This window comes from Leguminivora glycinivorella, chromosome 5 (genome assembly GCF_023078275.1).
Source record: "Leguminivora glycinivorella isolate SPB_JAAS2020 chromosome 5, LegGlyc_1.1, whole genome shotgun sequence".
NCBI classification, from domain to species: Eukaryota; Metazoa; Arthropoda; class Insecta; order Lepidoptera; family Tortricidae; genus Leguminivora; species Leguminivora glycinivorella.
Window position 1 is genome coordinate 14,664,996 of NC_062975.1, and position 20,118 is coordinate 14,685,113.

The 20,118-nt window shown below is 37.1% G+C and overlaps 2 protein-coding genes across 2 annotated transcripts in view; both read left to right on the forward strand.

Annotated features, from left to right (window-relative positions):
* The window catches only part of LOC125226533, a 9,842-nt gene extending 481 nt beyond the window's left edge, over window positions 1-9,361 (forward strand). The window contains exons 2-6 of the mRNA XM_048130522.1: window positions 940-1,092; window positions 8,078-8,224; window positions 8,643-8,746; window positions 8,910-9,077; window positions 9,275-9,361. Of these exons, the coding sequence (XP_047986479.1) occupies window positions 940-1,092; window positions 8,078-8,224; window positions 8,643-8,746; window positions 8,910-9,077; window positions 9,275-9,349 (647 nt within the window). The 3' untranslated portion in view covers window positions 9,350-9,361. The remainder of the gene's footprint in view (window positions 1-939; window positions 1,093-8,077; window positions 8,225-8,642; window positions 8,747-8,909; window positions 9,078-9,274) is intronic.
* Window positions 9,362-9,922: 561 nt separating this feature from the next.
* LOC125226534 (gustatory receptor 68a-like) lies at window positions 9,923-16,997 on the forward strand. Its single transcript, XM_048130523.1, has 9 exons — window positions 9,923-9,974; window positions 10,710-10,862; window positions 11,393-11,589; window positions 12,317-12,377; window positions 13,448-13,588; window positions 14,356-14,544; window positions 15,315-15,436; window positions 16,335-16,496; window positions 16,929-16,997. The coding sequence occupies exons 1-9, from the start codon at window positions 9,923-9,925 to the stop codon at window positions 16,995-16,997; spliced, it is 1,146 nt and encodes a 381-aa protein (XP_047986480.1).
* Window positions 16,998-20,118: the final 3,121 nt, after the last annotated feature.

A 20,118-nucleotide genomic window follows, 5' to 3' on the forward strand; every position in this document is an offset into this window, starting at 1 on the left:
ATTACTTTTTAATTCAACAGTGACACTCTTTTTTATAGAAGGGGACTAGATAAAATTGCCACGGAAGGTGGTGCTCATTTCCTTATAAAAATCTTTACTATAAATTAGTCAAATATGTCAAACAAAATCATATCATTCGAGTACCGTTCAAGGGATGAGAACAATGGTAAGACAGTAGATACTTAGTTACTTATTTATTGTTGAAGATAATTTATAATCATAGCCGGATTAAACAAAGAAAATCGAAGACCGGGTCAAAGCAAAGTTGTCAATGGGCGAAGCACAGGGGCGAAGCGAGCTTCGCTGCCAGAGTTATGAAGAACTATTTGTTTAATCCCTTATTGTTAGCCCTTACGGAAATACACGCGTTAGTATATACGAGTATTTGTTTACATTTCGAAGTTTTGAAAGTCTTAACTAAATTATACAAATACAAAACGAAATCAGCTTACATCTAATTATAGTAATATTTTTAATATTGTAATGTATGTGTATTGTAATAATGTTGTAGTAGTATTTTTAATATTGGTGTATATAATTATTTAACTTAATGTGTAATTTTCCTATTCCTTTAATTATTTCTTGCACTACCATTTTCAAAATGTCTGTTCTTTATTTCCTGCTACCCTAAGGTTGTTTGGTAGAGATCGCTTACAGCGATAAGACCGCCTGTTGCTACCTATGTTTAATGTCTGCTATTTGTAATCTGTTATCCTTGTGGTGCAATAAAGAATATTTACTTACTTTACTTTACTTTTATAGTTTACATTATGAAATGCAAAATGTCAAGTGTGTCAATATGAAATGTTCACACGTAGACTCAATAGGTATCCTCCTATTGATATCCAACAGATTTTTATTTTGCAGCTCTTTATAAAAGTGTCAAATTTTCGGTAAATGTAAGTTTTCTAATTGTTAAAAATGTAACAATAATTACAGAGGCTTTAATACCACCGGCGCTGCACACCCTGTTATGGATTGCAAGATTGCTGGGCGCAGTGCCGGCTCGTATGGTGCGTAAGCGCACCGGCTGGAGGCTCTCAGTGGCACCGGCACTCGTCAAACTACAGCGCCTGATTGTCGTCATGACCTGTGAGTTTATTTTACAAAACATAGGTGTCTGATTCGCAGGCGTCCATGTAAGTAAAAACTCTATCAATAAAAAAACGAAGAAACTGCATATGAAATGAAACATTGTTTTGAATGGTTTCCCTGGGGTTCAACTGAAACTATATTTATTTATATCTGTACTGTAATACTTATATTTGACCTTTCCCATCCGGTACATTCTGATTGACACACGGTCGAACGCGATTAAATATCATTATTTTTTTTTTCCGACGCTTCGGCCAGTGCAACCTGCATGGTTATGGAAGACCAGCTGATGGTGATGTGTCATCAAAATAAACAGCACAAAATTACCCGATATGAGTTTATATGTCGGCGGCCGAACGAAGAATCCGCCAGATCACGAGATTCCTAGGCATATCGTGAAACGGCGCCAAATCATGATTTGGCTTAGTAACATTCGCCATATCGTTCAAAACTCACCGTTTAACGATTTGCCCAGTGACGTTTAAGCAGATCATGAAATTCCTAGGCATATCATGATACGCCGCCATATCGTTCAATACTTAAGTAGGGTTCCAAATTGAAGTAAAAAATACAAGAAAATCATAATATAAAATCCAATAATTAAATTAAATAGGGATCATCCACATATTACACCGTCACACCAAATTTCAGGTTTTTGGACCCCTCCCCCCCTATGTCACGCTTTTTTGTATCCCTTTAACAGGGGTTGTCACATTTAGTATGACCCCCCCCCCCCCCTACACTGTGACGTAATATATGGATGACGCCATACTTTGTATTTTACAAATGAAATGAAACGAGACTTGTATTATTACCTAATTGGAATAAATATTAAATTAATAACCTTTTCAATAATTTGACCAGGTCTATAATTATACATTTAAATAATGCAAAAAAATAAATTTCCAAAATTTACCAAACAAGACATGTGTTAGTAATTATAATAATTATATCCGATAATGAATATTATAGTAATTGACAGATTAAAGTCGACGAGTAGAAAAAAGCTTCTTTTGTACTTCTATTTTCAATAACCACACTATTTTGCAGCACCACCAATGACCAAGAAAGAAACTATTCTACGAAGTGCCCGCTAATAATAGAGCTAGGAATATCGACGAATGCGTTGCTTTAATTGATCTGCCGTGTTGTTTATCAGGCACATCGTGATATGCCTGGACAACTTTTAGGCATTTCATGATTTGGCGCCGTTTCACAGGAATCTCGTGATCTGGCGGATTTTACGATCGTCCGCCGACATATCGATACCTCTGGGTTCAATTGGCGTAAAGGACATTTTGGCGAAAATGAGTTATATATACAGTTTTGTTCAGAATTTCAAGCGCTATCGATCTGTGTAGTTAAAATTTCGATATCTCTTAAAAAGTTGCCTTTACGACCAAGATTTTCTACTATGGACTTGCAAAAATAGCTTTTCTGAAGGGGCGTAAATATCAAGTCATTAATTATAAATTATTATTTGTGTCGTAAAGGAAATCTACAAATAAAAATATAGTCGTAAGTCACCTTGATATATATTGTTGCCCTTTAAGCCCTTACTTTTTAAGGATCACTTTCTATAGTAGTGTGGTAAAGTTGGGCGTAAAGGACAAGTTTTTTGTTCTTCGTCCTTTACGACCAGCACTAAAAATATTTTATCCGCAACTGTAATCGATATCATTGGATTCAATTGTCGTAAAGGACATATAATGCAGGTTTCCAAGAGAAAGATAAACCCACTTTTTTGTTTTTTTGACCTATATTTGTGACGTGCATAAGAAAAATATGCAGATTACGAGTATCTTTAACCTAGTGTAACAACCGTAGTGATAAACTAAACGATTTAGAAGATAGATGGTTGTAAAGGACACGTCAAAAGCTGTTAACGTCCTTTACACCCATGATTTGATAGGGTCGTAAATGACGGTCTTAGATGATTTTTATACAAAACCGGGGCGTAATTGTAACCGAAATGGTACAAATGTTGTGCTAAGTTTACAATTAAAAACTGGAAAAATGTGTCAAAACGTACTTAATATGGCATAGAATAGACATTAGTTTAATGCAGTGTATTATTTATCTAAGCTATCTTAGCAACAAAAAAGAACAAGACTATTTTATATCCAGTTTTGTAATAAAGAAACAATATTTGCTTAAAAACGATCTACTAATACTTTGGCAACAAGCTCAAAGTTATTTTCTTAGTATTCGCCGCTGTTGAATAGTCAGTAGGTTACGCGCTTTAATTCTAGCAGGGAAACGTTTTCGTAGTATTATTATACTGCGACGAGATGTACGTAATTAAAAAAAAACACTATGGTAATCAGGGTACGTACCCAAATGCACAAACGCTCACGATAATATCTATTTCGTAGCTATATATCTTTATCGCTCTTGCGTATTGCACCAGACTGCATTTTTGTCGGCGTCTGGCGTCGACGATTGCCATTCAGCTACGCCGCCAGTAAACTTTAACAGTAGACTATACTAACATTTAGTGCGACAATAACAGGTGCGTTTCGCTAGCGAATGAGCGTTAGCGTTTGGTGACTTGGCTATGTACCCACAGGTACTTAAAGCATTGACTATAATATTTCTAGGATTGAACTCATAATTAAGATTATTCTTATTTAACAGGTTAAAGACTAAATAACAATCTTCTGTTTTAAAATTATCAAAAATATTAATCAACATAGTAGGTAGTCTTGACTACAGTTACTATATATTATTTATTAGTTGGTCACAGTTTGTATACGCGTCCTAACTTGCGTTTATAAATTGGTACTTAACTCTTAGTTATTCTTAGAACTTCTTTCTACTTTAGACTTAAAATTACTGTCGTATGTTCACAGTTGCTGATTAAAGTTTACGTGATTACCATTAGTGTTTTTATATTTACTTAAACTACGAAAGCGTTTCCCTGCTAGAATTAAATACTGAATGCGTAACTTATTGAGAGCTGAGACAGCGGCGAGTACTAAAATAATAATTTTCCAAAATACTAGATAGTTTTTAAGTAAATGTTGTTTCTTTATTGCAAAACTGGGTATAAAATAGTCTTGTTCTTTGTCTTTGCTAAATATGTATTTAGATAAATATACACTGTAACACTATTGTGGCTATTCTATGGCATATTAACTACGTTTTGATACATTTTTCAAGTTTTTCAATTGTAAACTAAGCTAAAAACAGTTGCCATTTGTACCATTCCGGTTACATTTACGCCCCGAATTTGTATAAAAATCATCTAAGACCGTCATTTACGACCCTCTCAACTCTAATTGTTCAAAAAAATCGTGGGTGTAAAGGACGTTCATAGCATTTTGACATGTCCTTTACAACCATCTAACTTCTAAACCGTTTAGTTTATCACTACAGGTGCTACACTAGGTTAAGGATACTAAAAATCTACATATTTTTCTATATACGTCACAAATATAGGTCAAAAAACAAAAAAGATATAAATATTTTTCTAAAAAAAAAGTTGTTTTTTGCTTCTCCTGAAAACCTGCATTTTGTCCTTTACGCCAATTGAACCCAAAGGTATCGATATATAAAACATAAGGTAAAATAATGATTTTTTTATCGTGTTGACCTGTAGGTAAATGACTTTTAATAAGTTTCTATACACGAATTTACTAAAATTGCTTAGTAGAACTATAATTATTTATACTGTACATACTAATAAAACGAAACATTTTTCAGGTATAATTTTCCTATGTTTCGTAATTTACTTTTTAATGCGTCTATCTCCCCATTAAGTTTGTCGGATATCGTTTTTGACATGGTTTATATCCTCATAATGCTTACATACGTGTTCGGACTTTGGAATGTTCGGGACAAACTGAAACTGCTTGTAAATCTACTACGTCGACTGCAAAAGGTAAATCTGAGTATAAAATTCAATTTCCTATTTGTTATGAATGTTATGATAATTGAAGAACATTTATGAAAAAACTAGCTTTTGCCCGCGGCTTCGCTCGCGTTAAATTCGAAAATTTCTCCATGCTCCATATAAACTTCCACCCCCCATTTTGGGCAAGTGGAGCGTTAGTAAGGCAAGAGATAAAGGGTAGCCTATGTCACTCTCCATTTCTTCAATTATCTCCACTTAAAAAATCATGACAGTTCGTAGCCCCGTTTTGTCGTGAAAGACGGACAAACAAACAGACACACACACTTTCCCATTTATAATATTAGTATGGATAGTGGAAAAATCAGTTAGAAGCCAAAGACCTAGGCGAACTTTTCTCGATCAAGTAGGAAATACTTGATTCGGTCAAGTTGTGTTCGAATTTGAATGTAAGGGAAATTAAAAAAAAAATCAATCCAGCTAAACTTTAATGTAGTGTGGTACCTTAGGGTATGGTGCGTTGCGCACACTAGCGTCCCCTGCCGTCCCCCTGACGCAACACCCCCTTTTCCCCGTTAGTTGCCAAAATGAAGCTTCGGCCAAACGTTGTTTGGCAAATTAAATTCGGCCAAACATATTTCTGCGAAAAGGCAGAACACCCCCCATACTCAGCCAGCCTCATTTTAACTCTCTTAAAGGATACAAATCCAAAAACGCTGAAATTAGTTTCTTTCCTTTTTAATATAACCCTTTATACGAAGTTTTAAGCTCATATTCCCAAAATAAAGGTAGATCCTTATACGAATTTTGGACACCCATTTCACCCCCTTAGGGGATGAATTTTGAAAAATCCTTCCTTAGTGCGCCCGTATACCTTATAAGTAACCTACGTGAACGTGACACATTTGAATTCTCTAGCACCAGTGGTTTGGGCTGTGCCTTGATTTAAGTCAGTCAGTCACTCAGGACTTTGCCGTTTATATATAAATACATAATAAATAAATAACATGAAAATAGTGCATGATATAAAAAAATATTATATGACCTTTTTTATTGGAAATTTTATCAGCATTATTTCTTTCATTGACAACTTTTTTCTAAAATGTATACTTTCTCCAAAAATTAGAAAAAACGGAATTTTGGGACATATTTCACGGTAAAAGGGGGGCTGCGTCAGGTGGAGGGGGGGGACGCTAGTGAGCACAAAGCACCTTACCCTAAGGTATCAAACCGCATTTCTTTTTATTTGGATTTAATTTTTTTTTTCAAAAAACACAGTTTGTCCGAATCAATTCACCTGAAATCGACGAGCATGTAGGTATGGGAAACGTTACGAAAGTGGTTTGTCAGGGTCGTAGCAAATGAAGTCCGTGATCTCTGCTTACCCTTCTGGGAAACAGGCGGGAATATATGTATGTATATGTTGGGTTATTTACTGTTCGTTTCAGATATCTAACGCGCATTGAATTACATACTTATGTAAATATTTACTTTCTAGATGAACTGCAATGTTTATTTCACTTCTCGCAAAAACTGTTCTAAAGGAATAAATTATTTAATTACTATATTTACATCCTGGCAACTTGGAATGTCTGTTTTGGGTATGTGGTGGCACGGCTTGCGTCAGGACGTAAATAGTGATTGTGACAGTGAGTATGATATAATATTTATGTAAAAATATATCAACATTTTATTTTAACTTACTGTTATCATTACTGTTCATTAAACTTATCTATTACAGTGCCTCGGTTCGGTTTTTACTCCTTAATTATGTATGCCATAATGATTGGATCCTTAATCCGACTAATACTGAGCGTTATATTATTTGAACTAATATTCGCATTAATGATACTCAACGATCAACTGGAATATCTATTAACAGGTAAGAAGAAAGAAAGCTTACCAGTCCGTTTTGCAGACTGCAGGTGAATGACTGCTTTATAGACAAAATGTTGTGAAATAACCTAACCACAGATTAAAATTTTGAAAAAAATCCCCGACATTTGGACCGATTTTCACGAAACATAGCTAAGAACACTCCCGACTAATTCAGCTTTCAAACAAAAAATAACTAAATCTAAATCGGTTCATCCGTTCAGGAGCTACGATGCCACAGACAGACACACACAGACAGACAAACAGATTCGTCAAACTTATAACAACCCGTTGTTATTGCGTCGGGGGTTAAAAAGCAATTGATGAGCTGCGCCGTGCAGCTACAGTCGTGTGGTTTAAAATAGACAGTACCTTGACGTTTATCCCGTTTTAATTAAAACTAAAACTATTAATGTATCATATTTATAATAAATAAGCGCGGATAGTCCGGCGGTTCCTCTCTCTGCAGCCCTAACCACCGGCAGCTTGGGCCCTGCCCCGCTGCTGGCGGCACCCTAGGTTAGGTTTTTATACTGCGTTTATATGTTTTATATTGTTTTGTAAGTGTTTTTTTTTTTTTACTTTTATACTCATATTGTAAAAAACCTAGCCTAATAGAAAAGATAAATAAAGGTAATATTATTGCAGCTCCGACTACATTTTCGAAGGAAATTAAACTGGAATTGCATCTGAAGGAATTAAAACCGCAAAAAGCCAATGTTTTCAATCGCAGTACAGAAGGTGTGTATTCATTCATTACTTTCAGTAGAGTACTTAAGCTGTCGGGTTACGTATGATGGTTAGCTGGATTTTTTTCCCATCACCGAAACCATTCAGTATTCCGGACCTTTGAGGCGTGCGCGGAGCCGAAGCCATGTAGAGGCCCTTTTGACACTTCATGGGACGCACGCAGAGGCAGCACCCGCCAGGGCGTAAGGTGTAAGGAATATTTGAGAGTTTAATGGAATCTAAAATGAACTGGGCTATTGGATGAAAGTGATGGACTAAATACTGGACTATGGAATGAGAAAACCGGACGTCTGCCTAATAAAACGGTATTTATTCATTAGGCAGATTTTATTTCCGGCCGACGGTGACTCGCCCTACAAGATGGACTCCCGCAAAAAGCGACATCGAGTGTCGAGAGGTGTAAGTACACCGCTCTCTACCCGGTGTTGTTAAGTCACTGTGCCAACTAGTTCACTGGATTCATTTTTAAAAAATGTTTTGGTAAAACAATACTTTAAATTTCAGGTATTCAGTATATCAACCAATGCCACGGGGAGATATGTGACATCGTGGGAGATATTAACGACAACGAGGGACCGTTCCTGCTCATCTCATTTATGTACTTATTCCTGCAGTTACTGACAATGCCACAAGAATTGATAGTTAACTACGGTATGTATTCAATTGAAACTGAAATGCTATGATAGTTTTACCGATACACAGTGCCTAGATAAGGGAAAACAATTGCTTGAGCTTCGATATCGTAACGCTTTGTGTCTCTCTATCACTCTTCCGTATCGCCTTGGCTTCCGTGGGCGACGGTCGCGTGACCGTCGCCGTCGCGTCTCATACTTCCATATCGATAAGGTTTGATTTCGTATGCGTCGCATCGCCGTCGCCCACGCAAGCCACGGCGTATCAGTGGGACAATGACGGTTGCGTTTTGTTCGCTACTAAACGTAAGAGATTGTGTCATTGGCCAGGCGCGTGCAAGGCTTAACTTCGATTTTTTACGGCATCGGCTTTTAAGCGGAGGAGGGTTCGTGTAACTCTCGATTACTGAATATTTTATTTATTTATTTTGTAACAGGTTCATCCCCCACATACGAAATAATATTCCGGATAAATACAATTTTTGTCACTTTCTTGGACGTATTGGTTATGGTGGAACCGTGTCAGCGACTGCAGGATCAGGTGCGATAATGTGATTTATTATCCTTTATCAAGTTCCTGGTTGTTAGTAAAAATAAAATTCCTATATTATTGTAGAGTTTGATTACTATCACAGCAGTCAGCAATAATCAAAACAATAAAATCACGTGTACTTTTTGTATTCTAACAGCTAGAAACATTTTAGATGGTCCGCACCCGAAACTTATTGGTTCGGTTGGAGAGTCACACCCAGGATGAGCATTGCGGTCTCGACTGGGCCCAACTGGACTTGTTCAGCCTCCAGGCTCAGTTACGCGAAGCTGGTATATCGCCCATGGGCGTTATAGCCATCACCAGGCCGACAGTGGCGTCGGTAATATTTTTCTGTTGGTTTTGCTAAATAACAGAAAATTCACAAGCAAAATTATCTATAAATATAAATTATAAAAGCTCATATTGTACAGCTTGAATCTAATTAAACTTAACCCACCGTTTTTGGCGGAAGTTCTAAATTTGAAATTTTTGTACTGGTTTTTTTTCATGGATGTTTTTTTTATTTCTTTGTTGCAGTTAATCGGCGGCGTCGTTACCTTCTTGGTTATTGTATTTCAAATTACTAATACCTCAAAGACTACAATGTCGTAAATGAGCTAGTCAGTAATAATAATATAAATCAGTACCTAGACTTTCAATAAATTTAGCGAACATTTTAAGCCACGCGAAACCGCCACGCCACGCCGCCAAAAAAATGTTTGCTATTTCCATTGTATGAAATCCATACCAACTAACTACCCTTCGATCGTACTTATGGCAGCGCTTACGATAACGAACGATATACTTTGATTAGGTAGTTATGTTTCTTTAAGAAAACTGTAGTATTCGATGTATTACATAAATAGGTACCTAACAATTTTATTACAAACCTCATTTACCATTTGTATTTACACACTCCTCCATAATTTTGTTGCTGTAGGTATATCCGTGTTAAACATTGTTTACAGTGAAATTTAAGTCATTAAATTTAGATCAATCTTTTCCATATTTACCTACTTATTTATTCTTAAATATGTTATAATCGTATATGTACCTCTATTTGTTGATGTTTGCTTACATTTCAAACCCAACAACATTCATCATTCTTGTGAGGCCCGTAACAATATGTAATGCATTAACAGTATGTAAGGCACTGTTAGTTTCGCCAGCATCTAGGCAGATAAAATGGGGAAAGAAAATATAGATGAAATGCGAAAAGCAAATAACGAAAGGGAGGGTAAGTTAATAAGGATAGTATCTTTTTTTTGCTAACACAAATTTTGAACGCGTCTAATATTTTATTTAAATACTTAATTTAAAAAATAATAATTTTGAAAAGACCCCGACATAGTGGACCGATTTCCATCAAACACGGCTAAAAGAGTCCTGACTAATTCAGCTTTCGACCAAAAAAAATCAAAATTGGTTCGTTTGGGAGCTACGATGCCACAGACGTACACACATACAGACAGACACGTCAAACTTATAACACCCCGTCGTTATTGCGTCGAGGGTTAAAAGTAAGGTAAAATAAGGTAAAAAAATGTATTTATTGAATATATTAAATAGATAATTATCACCGTCATTACTTCAGGTACCTACTTCATGATCGCTTACTTTTTTTGGTTGACACTTTATATCCATACTTCCATACTAATATTATAAATGGGAACGTGTGTGTGTCTGTTTGTTTGTCCGTCTTTCACGGCAAAACGGAGCGACGTACTGACGTGATTTTTTAGGTGGAGATAGTTGAAGGGATGGAGAGTGACATAGGCTACTTTTTGTTTCGATCTAACCCCCACTTCCCTAAAATGGAAAATTGTATGGTGCATTCAGCAATTTTCAAATTTAACGCGAGCGAAGCCGCGAGCAAATCTAGTTTCTACATAAATACGACGATTTATTATTTATTTTTTCACTACAATATACATATTATTTCACCATTACAATATTTACTTCTAAAACCTAGAAGCTCTCGTACCCCTATATCTCCGCATCTCGCTGTGGGTGTCACGCGTTCTGTGCGTGGAGGCGGCGCAGTTGCTGCGCTCGCGCAACGGCTGGTGGCTCTCCGTGTCACGGCCGCTGGTCAAACTACAGCGCCTGACCATATTTATAACCAGTAAGTCTTATCATTTTGCTTATGGTATACTTATAGGCGTTAGGGTTACTTAAATTCTGAATTTTGAGGAACGCGACGCGACGGATGTAAGAACAAACGGAAAAAACATTTCATCGAATTTCACAGTTGGCGCTGTTTACCTCCGTATATGGTTGATAAAAATTAAGTTCGATTGTACTTTGTTTGACAAGCCTACCCTACACAGCCTACCACTACTTATTCTAAATACTTTTAGCGCGTTAGGATTACAATCAATCTTATTATGAACAACGGCAGAAAAATGCGTGAAAACTAAGCAAGGCTCATGATTAGAATTTCTACAGTCTATCGCTACATTATTTATATGTCGATAAGTATTTAACCCAATGTGATCCATCAGGCAACTTAAAAGAAAAATATATGATAAATGATAATGCAATACTATAGATATTATTATTGTAGACAATTAGTATACATTTGTCTTGTTTTAAAGTACTGTACGAAATTTGTAAAGGTACATTGTATTAAGAAAGTATATTATAATTTGACAGTTCTTCAAATGCTAGTGGTGCTAACCCTCGATATACTTTCGGAAACGAGCCAGCGCGTACGTTTAGGAACTACCTTACTCAGTGCGGGCATGTTCATCACCGAATCTATCCTATTGATGCTGGCGTATGGTATCGGAGCGTGGGCTGCCCCGAGACAACTGAAGCAGACCATCGTTGTGCTGCAACGATTAAATGAGGTAAGTTCACAAATACCTACACCACATCTCGGTCACTGGCGATCAAATATATGAAAGAGGCGCGTTCCTAGCACACATCCTAAGCTCGTGTAGGTGAACGCGTACCATGCTTGTGTGAGTGAGATATGACAGGTCGACTGTTCGCGTTTTTGACATGCGGTAACTGTGAGGTAACCGAGAGGGGGTGGGCGGCACTTTCAGAGGGGAGCGGGAGTGGCCATACTGTACGATAGTACTCTTTATTATACTGTGCCTACACGCCTGGGTACCTAGCCAACCTAACAACCACTTACGCTTAAGAGTATCGTAGCTGGCTCTCCGTATCGCTCTTCTGTAGCGACGCAACAGAGTCAGGCTGCGTTTCGATCGCCACGTAGCGTAAACGCTTGTCACTGCGCGCGCGCGCGTGATTGCAAGCGCATCTGAAACTGCTCATGAAAGTTTCAGTGCCACTCTTAATAGCAATTAAGAGGGGTTGGAAGAAAAATAAATTGTGATATTGCAGTGCCAAGTTGCTAGCTCATTGCCTACACTAGAATTAAGTCTCACCCTCTATGACACCCAGGGGAGGAATAGGGGTGAATTCTTAACCCGTCACTAAGCAGGGCAATATAAGGTATTGTTTATATACCTATATTAGGCGAAAACGTAGTATTCAAATAGATAATAAATACTAACTAACCTATCATGCGCTCACTTATGGAGAATAACTGGTGGCTCGGTTCAGCAAGAGCTCAGGGTGTTAGGGATGGGGTGGGAGAAGGTTACCCAAACTGCCCAAGACCGAAGTAAGTGGAGAAATATGATTCGAGCCCTACACCCCAGAGAAGAACCTAGCATACAAAGCATTTAGTTACAATATGAAAATAACCACGCTTATAACCGTTTTATCTTTTCAGATTAAAAACACCCTTAAAGGAAATAATAGACTGAAATACAGCAAAGCTAAACACGTCCTTCTAATTTTGTACATAATATGGCAAATTATATCCTATTTTATTATATATAGCTGGCTAACATTTTATGGAACAATGCATATAAATGGTAAGTGAAATGTTCCCATTTTGATTTCATAACATATCACTTAGCTGTTCAGATTTCATTCAGCCTATAAGACAAGGCAAAGACATATGTAACTCCGTATAGACAGCTACAGTCTAAGAAAATAACGTACCTCAGAACCATATAGAAAAAGGTACGAAATGAAATGAAATGAAATGAAATATTTATTTTCCAAGTAGGCATATTACAATGCGCTTATGAAAGTCAAATAAAACTACGCCGGCTCTAACCCTACGCCTCAGCCTCGAGAAGATTTCAGTCCCCCCTCAGTTGGAGGAGGGTATCCACTATGGGACCGGCAAGAAACTCGGCGGGCCACTTCTTTTCAAAACATTACATCTTATATTTAACATGCATTAAAAAAAAACAAGATACAATTTAATAAGCAAAAGTATTCATAAAAAAAAATATTAACACAAGAAATTATACAAAGTACAAAGCTATTATGATTATTAATAAGAGATGTTAGAGATGTATAGAGTCTCTAAGTGTCAAAGTACAACGGTGGCCTAGATGGCCTTACACCTTCGGGGGACGCTCGGCTAGATGGCGCTAATATGAATATTTGACATTTTAACCCATATCAGGCTAAGAATATGGGTCAAATTGTCAAAACGGAGATTTAAAAGGTTTAAGCAAGATCTAAGCTTTCTAAAAAAATTGTTTGTTCGTTGGCTTATAAAAAAATAGATTTAAACGCTCAAGATTCTCGCTACGCTCGCGGTTCAATATCAGAATCTTTCGCTTGATTGGGTATCAATATTAAACCACTGTCTTAACTACATTATTATTACAGTTTTAGTTTCCGGCATGTACGCTGTCTATGGGTTTGGGGCAATAACAATAGTACTTCTTCAGCTGAACTGGAGCATGTTGCTCGTAGAGATATATTCCACACTTAGCCTCGTAAATGATGAACTGGAGGCATTATTCACAAGTAAGTATGTTTCGGTCTTAGGTATACACGGTGTAACATGAAGAAACCGAATAATTTTAACAGCCTATTCCCGATCACATAAGAAGAACTAAGTGTCATATAAACTCTTCTGAATTACGCCTACTTTCAGACTTATTAGCATTGAAAAAAATAATTATTACTTATTATTTCTCACTACAAAACGCTCTATTGAAGGCGATGATGCCATTACGGGCATAATCTAACTATCCTCGTTGATAGATGTCAAAAAGTTACAAGTGACTCATTGTGTAAAGTATTTTTTGAGAAAATAATAACAACTTTTATTTGAAGTGCCACTTTTAAACATAACAAATAATAATAGAGAGCACCCCTACTGGAGTTTGTTTCATTGGTTTCACTAGACACGGTGAAATAAAACAAAAACATTTTTATTCAAGCTTGAACTTGCCATTTTATGCCATATTCAGAAACTTATTTTATTTCATAAATTATTATATCATGGCGCACATGATTGCCGCGGGAGTATGTCGCCGCGAGATAGATCACGCGTCTTCTTCTAACTGCGTTGTCGCGCGATTCAGAACTCGCGCTCGAGCGCGATTAGAACTCGCGCTCGAGAGTGCCAGTTGGACTAGACCGCCTTGTTGACACAATGGTGATGGTCAATCTTAGGATCCACTACTATATTATAGAGGTATAATAATATTGCGAAATAAAGTTGCAGCAAATTTCAATAGCTTTCTTTCAAGACCAAAATGGGGCCATATTTTTTTTTTCTTTTTTAGATGCTGTAGCCACTCGTTGTTACGGACATGAGAATGAATACGTCCATCGCCTTAACCTGGACTATGACACAATATGCGACTTAGTGATGAAAGTGGACAAAAACGACGGGCCCTTTATGTTCTTTAGCTTTACATTGCAATTCCTACATTTGTTGATAACTCCGTATAACGTTATTGCAGTTACACTGTGTATGTATTTATAATTAGGTAACTACTGTAACACTTTCACAGTGCAGTGCTCCATATTTGGATCACGACAAACTAGCTTCTCAAATCTATGCACCATACGGGTCATTATTAATGATAATACACCTACCGATTAGGTCTTATATCGATCGAAGCAATTTTATGTACTTATGAGGAGGTCTAAGTAATTTGTTTTGGGGACTCTGTTAACTCTACGAGTTTTTAACTACTAGTACCACAGAGAACCTCCTATAGAGTAGCAATATTGTATATTTTGTTCGCGATACGAGTCACCAGTGTTTGGGGTGCGAGGAGCGGGCGGGGAATGTGTTAAGCGCGCTGTGATTGGCCGTTTCAAGGACGGCGGGCAGTCGCGCCAGATGAAAAGGGACAGAAGTATGACTGTCCCTCTACTGACGCGTAAGTGGCCAATGTAAGTTGACCTATGCCGGCTCTGAATAAATTATAAATATGACTTATTTGTGGAATGTAATGCCGTCTGTTTTTAAATTTGAGCTTCTTGTTACCTTTCCACACCATTTCACACTACAGGTGGACATCTTTAAGGCATCAAAATACCCTTTTCCAATTTTTTAGTGCGAAAAACACGCGCTGCTTTCGGGTCTGTTACTTGGTCGATACTGATCGGGCACGGCGAGCGCCCGCGCTTATATCAGTGCAAATACTAGGAAGGCTGGCGACCGCGAGTCGTCTTGTAATGGATGTCTATAGGGGTTGGTCTGTGACTAGTACACTTTATTTTATTATTTTAGGTACTCATTGTAAGGATGAACAAGAGCGATATATGTCAATAGGAGTACAGTTAAACTGGTGTCTCCTACACTTGAGCCATCTTGTGGTCACGGTGGAACCATGTCATTGGCTCCAAAAACAGGTAACTCTCTATTTTACCAACATTCTTCACTAATTGATATTTTCAAGATCCTTTCGCATACTCAAGTCAAAACTTGTCCTTTGTGACTCAATCTTATTATTAAACATATCTTTATGTTGCTCATTTATATGGAGCAGGCCCCGTAGCCGAATGGCATTTCTGCGACGCTAAACGCCGCAGAAAACAATATATCTCTATCGTTCATGCGTATTGGCGTAACAGAGCTAGACTACATTTCTGCGGCGTTTAGCGTCGCCATTGGGCTACGGGGCCTGATCTGCTCCTAAGCATACGGTAATAGTACATTACATCAGAGGCCGGGAAAATGAGGATTTCCGACCAAGTGGGTATATACGGCCGAGCGAGCGTGCGGATAGGAATACGAGGCCGGGAATCCGTTTTCACGCCGAGGCATGTATAGTGCTTTTCTCAAACATACAATGAAATGAAAAAAAATGCTCTAAAGGACAATATTTTATTAAAAAAAGTTACTTTGCAGGCCTAGGCCTAAAAAATAATATGAAATCCTTTTACAGTCCTCTCGAGTTAATTGTTGCGCCCAAAAAGCGATACTTCCCAGCCCATTTTCAGGAACGTAGACAATATTTCATTGCGTGTTTGAGAAAAAATATTTTTTCATCACACCCGCACTTTAAATGTGCTACTGCACGTAGACGGAGCGTGAGTTAAGTATAGAAAAATCGTTCTCCCAAGGGAATAATGAAATTTCTTGGACCGTACTTAACTTTTTTACATCTATTTACATATTTTTTACATTGCGAGTGTGATGAAAAACATTGTGTGAGTTACAATATTACTAACTCGAGTCTTTAACTTACTTTCGTTAGTAATATTCAACTTCCTCCCCTTGTTGCACAATGTACTATTTTTTTTTCAGAGGGAACGTACGGGCCGCTTATTAAACAAGCTAGTATGCTACGCCGACCGCTGCGGCCTCGACCGCATGACGCTGGATCCGTTCCTATTGCAGACTCGCGTACAGAACTGCACACTATCGCCCTGTGGTGTATTCACCATCTCGAGGCCGCTATTGGCATCGGTAAGTCCTAACAGTTGCTGACTATGGTTATTTCAAAACGAATAAAGTAGAAAAAGAAGACTCACAGATTATATAGAGACCCATACGTTCCAAGACTCTTTCCGGTGTGGCCTTAGCCTTATTACGCTGGATCCGTTCCTATTACCGACTCGCGTACAGAACTGCACACTGGCGCCCTGTGGTGTGTTCACCATCTCGAGGCTGCTAATGCCTCGGTAAGGCCAAACTCCGGATATTTCAAAGCAAGAGTCTGAGTGGAAAGACAAGAATCGGAAGATGTAGGGTCATGGGTCTGGGGTCCAGGACTATTCTCTTTTCAAACAGACTCTAAGCGGTCGTAGAAGCTCGTAAGCCAGGCCGGCCACTGGGGCCTAAGATTTCATGGCTTTAGACGCATTCACATTCGTACAAAAGTGATGTTAATTGTTTCAGGTACTAGGAGGCGTCACTACTTATTTATTAATCATGGTTCAGTTTCAATCCATCACCGAAGTCGTGTAATGTATCAAAAATGTATAGCGAGAGCTATTCATTAAAATTATGATATAAGTATTAAGCTAAACTGTGGATTGAATTGTCGCCTGCGGTATTTCCGGAACGATGCGACCTTCAAACCTTCAAGAAAAGAGCGAACACCCATCTTAAAGGCCGGCAACGCACCTCCAACACTTCTGGTCGTAAATGTTTCGTAATGTGCATAATTTATGCTTAGAATAGATTATTAGCTATACATATTATACTTAGTTAACACTAAGGGCTCTTAGGTCATACCACATCTAAGTTATGCATTACTGTTTTAAATACAATACCCGTTATCACAGAAACATTTTTCCATCGTCGTGCGCGTACTAATGTCGTGACCGACCGACTGTTCCTGGATTTTATTATTTATTAATAGAACAAGGCTTTACAGTTTCTATGTATAGCTGGTAACGATAACTTGAGGACATTATATTGATAATCATTAAAGCTAATTTATTTTACAGAACCAACCTACTAAGCATAAATTATTAAAAAAAAAACCGAATACTGAACCCAACTTTTTTACCCTTTGGGTAAAGATGTCGGTTAAATATTAACAAGGGCCCTAAATTGTATTCAACTTTACCTATAATTAATTATATTGCACAAACTGTTGAACGCAGCAGAACTTTTTATTTCTCCTAGCCCCAAAGCACTGCAATAAATTTTGTCTCAATTTTTTTTGAGCGTCAATAGAAGTCGAAAAGGTAAGGTCGAAGGTCTCTGTCCTCCTATGACGCTGTGGTTAAAAATCGCGGTAGAAAACTCTATGCAATATTTGGTATTTTTGATTCATCAGCCGAGGTGATGTATGACCGGAAATAAACTTAACTCATCAAATTGTTAAATATCATAACAACATTCTAATAGAGATTTTCTCTTTAATCTAATATACACAGTCATGCTATGATACTTCGGTACCAATGTGCAGTCAGTTTGTATCCATTTAGTGAAAAATATAGCCTCTTTTAAGTTTTATCGTTGGACAATTAGAGTGTAATCACTAGTGAAACAAACTGTACTTAGATCAATTCAACTAACAGATATTACACATTTGGTACAAGCTACGCGGAAGACATAATGGAGCATCATTCACAAGATTAATCATTTCAAAGTTAATAAGCGACAAGCCTCCGCCTGATTCCCAAAGCTATGTATCACATTACTAAAATTTAATTAAACTTGACCCTGACGTCAGAATAATTTTGTTTGTATCGTAGATCAAACCACATATGTAGTAGTCAATAAGGAGTTATGTTGGTAAGCGTCGTAAAGAATCAAATGAAGCTCTCACAATCCATTCATAGTGCTAGCGACCTTGATTGTAGCGATACTTGTAAAATAAACACTAAACACTCAACACCGACCTTTGTCAATTAGAGATTTAACAGTTTTTCGGAGGTATTGTAACAAAACGGATACTGACGAATTTCGTTTTTAGGTACGTTGGTGCTTTCACTTTTGTGAAATTTATTATTTACCACAATGAGTGACCAAAGAATGTAACATAAGGAATAAACAACTCAAAATTTGCAGGAAAAAAAAATCAGCAAACAAAAGAGGCCTAAACCAGACCAGTTGGTTTGGTGGAAGAAACATTTAGAGAGTAATCAAATAGTTTAAATGAAATTAGAAAAAAAAATATCATCATGAAGTATCACAACATAAGTCTGTCTACTCTTAATCATACAAAAATCATCTAAATATATAAAAGAAGAAACTGACTGACTGACATATCAACGCACAGCCGAAACCGTTGGTCCTAGAGATTTCAAATTTAGCACGTAGGTGCCTTATAAAGTGTAGAGGAGCACTAAGACAGGATTTTTCAAAATTCACATCCTAAGGGGTCCAAAGACAAGACAACACTTTGTATAAGATTACTTTTAGTACGCGGGCGAAGCCGCGGGAAAAAGCTAGTTAGGTATATTTACAAATCGTGCCAATTACTTTATAATCACATAAATAAGCCGACATCGACACGTGTAAAATATACTTATTTAAGTACCACAAAAACTTTAGGTACTTAAATAAGTATAATTATAAACACATATAAGTAATTATAAATTTTTTCTACTCCAGCACTTAAATCTGTCAATTAGATTATTGTCAGCGGTATCCAAATTAAGTTCATTTGAGTAACGATAGAAAAGTCTATTTGTCTATAGGTTCATATGATAACTGCTGAGCAGTATTCATATGAATATAGGAGTTCTGTAAGTTTATTTTTAAAAGTACAACTTCCATTTATCAGGTATGTTTTCATTTGCAGTAATAAATAACTCTTAATAAATAATATAATATTTAGGTTCATAATTTAAATCAAGATGAAACAATAAACTGAAATGCGTTTTACATATTAGATATCGCAAAACAAAGGTAAAAATCATAAGTTTATCAAATAATTTTACATTCGACATTTAAATATTCTTGAACGCAACCATATTTTTCGTAATTGAAAACCGGCTTATTTTCTATTTCTCTTGTCTATGGCATGAAGAGTTCGGTTAATGTACGACCCAGAAATGTACAACCCAAAATCGGCGTCCACTTTTTTGGACGCGAATTACGGGGTCGTACAATACTGCCGCCCTGTAAAAAAAGTGGCTTCGAATTATCGCCCGGACCAACGTGTACAGACCGAGAATGCCCAACCCATCAATTCACGGCCCAAGAACTCTCGTACATCATGGACGCCAATTCCTGGGTCGTAAATTCTTGGGTTGAGCATTTTCTGGCTGTGTATTAGTGGTTCCCACATTTGTAAACTTTTTAAAAAAATATTTGAACTATTTTAGTGTTTTATACTGTATTTTAAGTCGACTTTGTGCAAAAACTTAAGTAATTATGAGTGATTCTGGTAAACAATATACTCCCCAAGAAATCAAGGCTATGGCGTTCAAAGTGACTGACAATTTGTTACCTGAAAAGCAAAAATGTTATGATTGTTTTATGACATGGAAATTGCAAAAAAATGTTTCAACTTTCTCTGAAACCGCATTGTTGGCATATTTTGAAGAATTGTGCAACAATATCTCGCCATCAACATTTTGTGGACAGAATACTCAATGCTACGACGATCCACACAAATATTCCCATT

Bases quoted from the DNA above. Each gene is read 5' to 3' on its own strand.
- LOC125226534 (XM_048130523.1), top strand. From the start codon at position 9,923: ATGGGGAAAGAAAATATAGATGAAATGCGAAAAGCAAATAACGAAAGG. The intron at 13,589-14,355 runs GTAAGTATGTTT...TTTCTTTTTTAG, and splicing joins ACTGGAGGCATTATTCACAA to ATGCTGTAGCCACTCGTTGT. The intron at 14,545-15,314 runs GTATGTATTTAT...TTATTATTTTAG, and splicing joins CGTTATTGCAGTTACACTGT to GTACTCATTGTAAGGATGAA.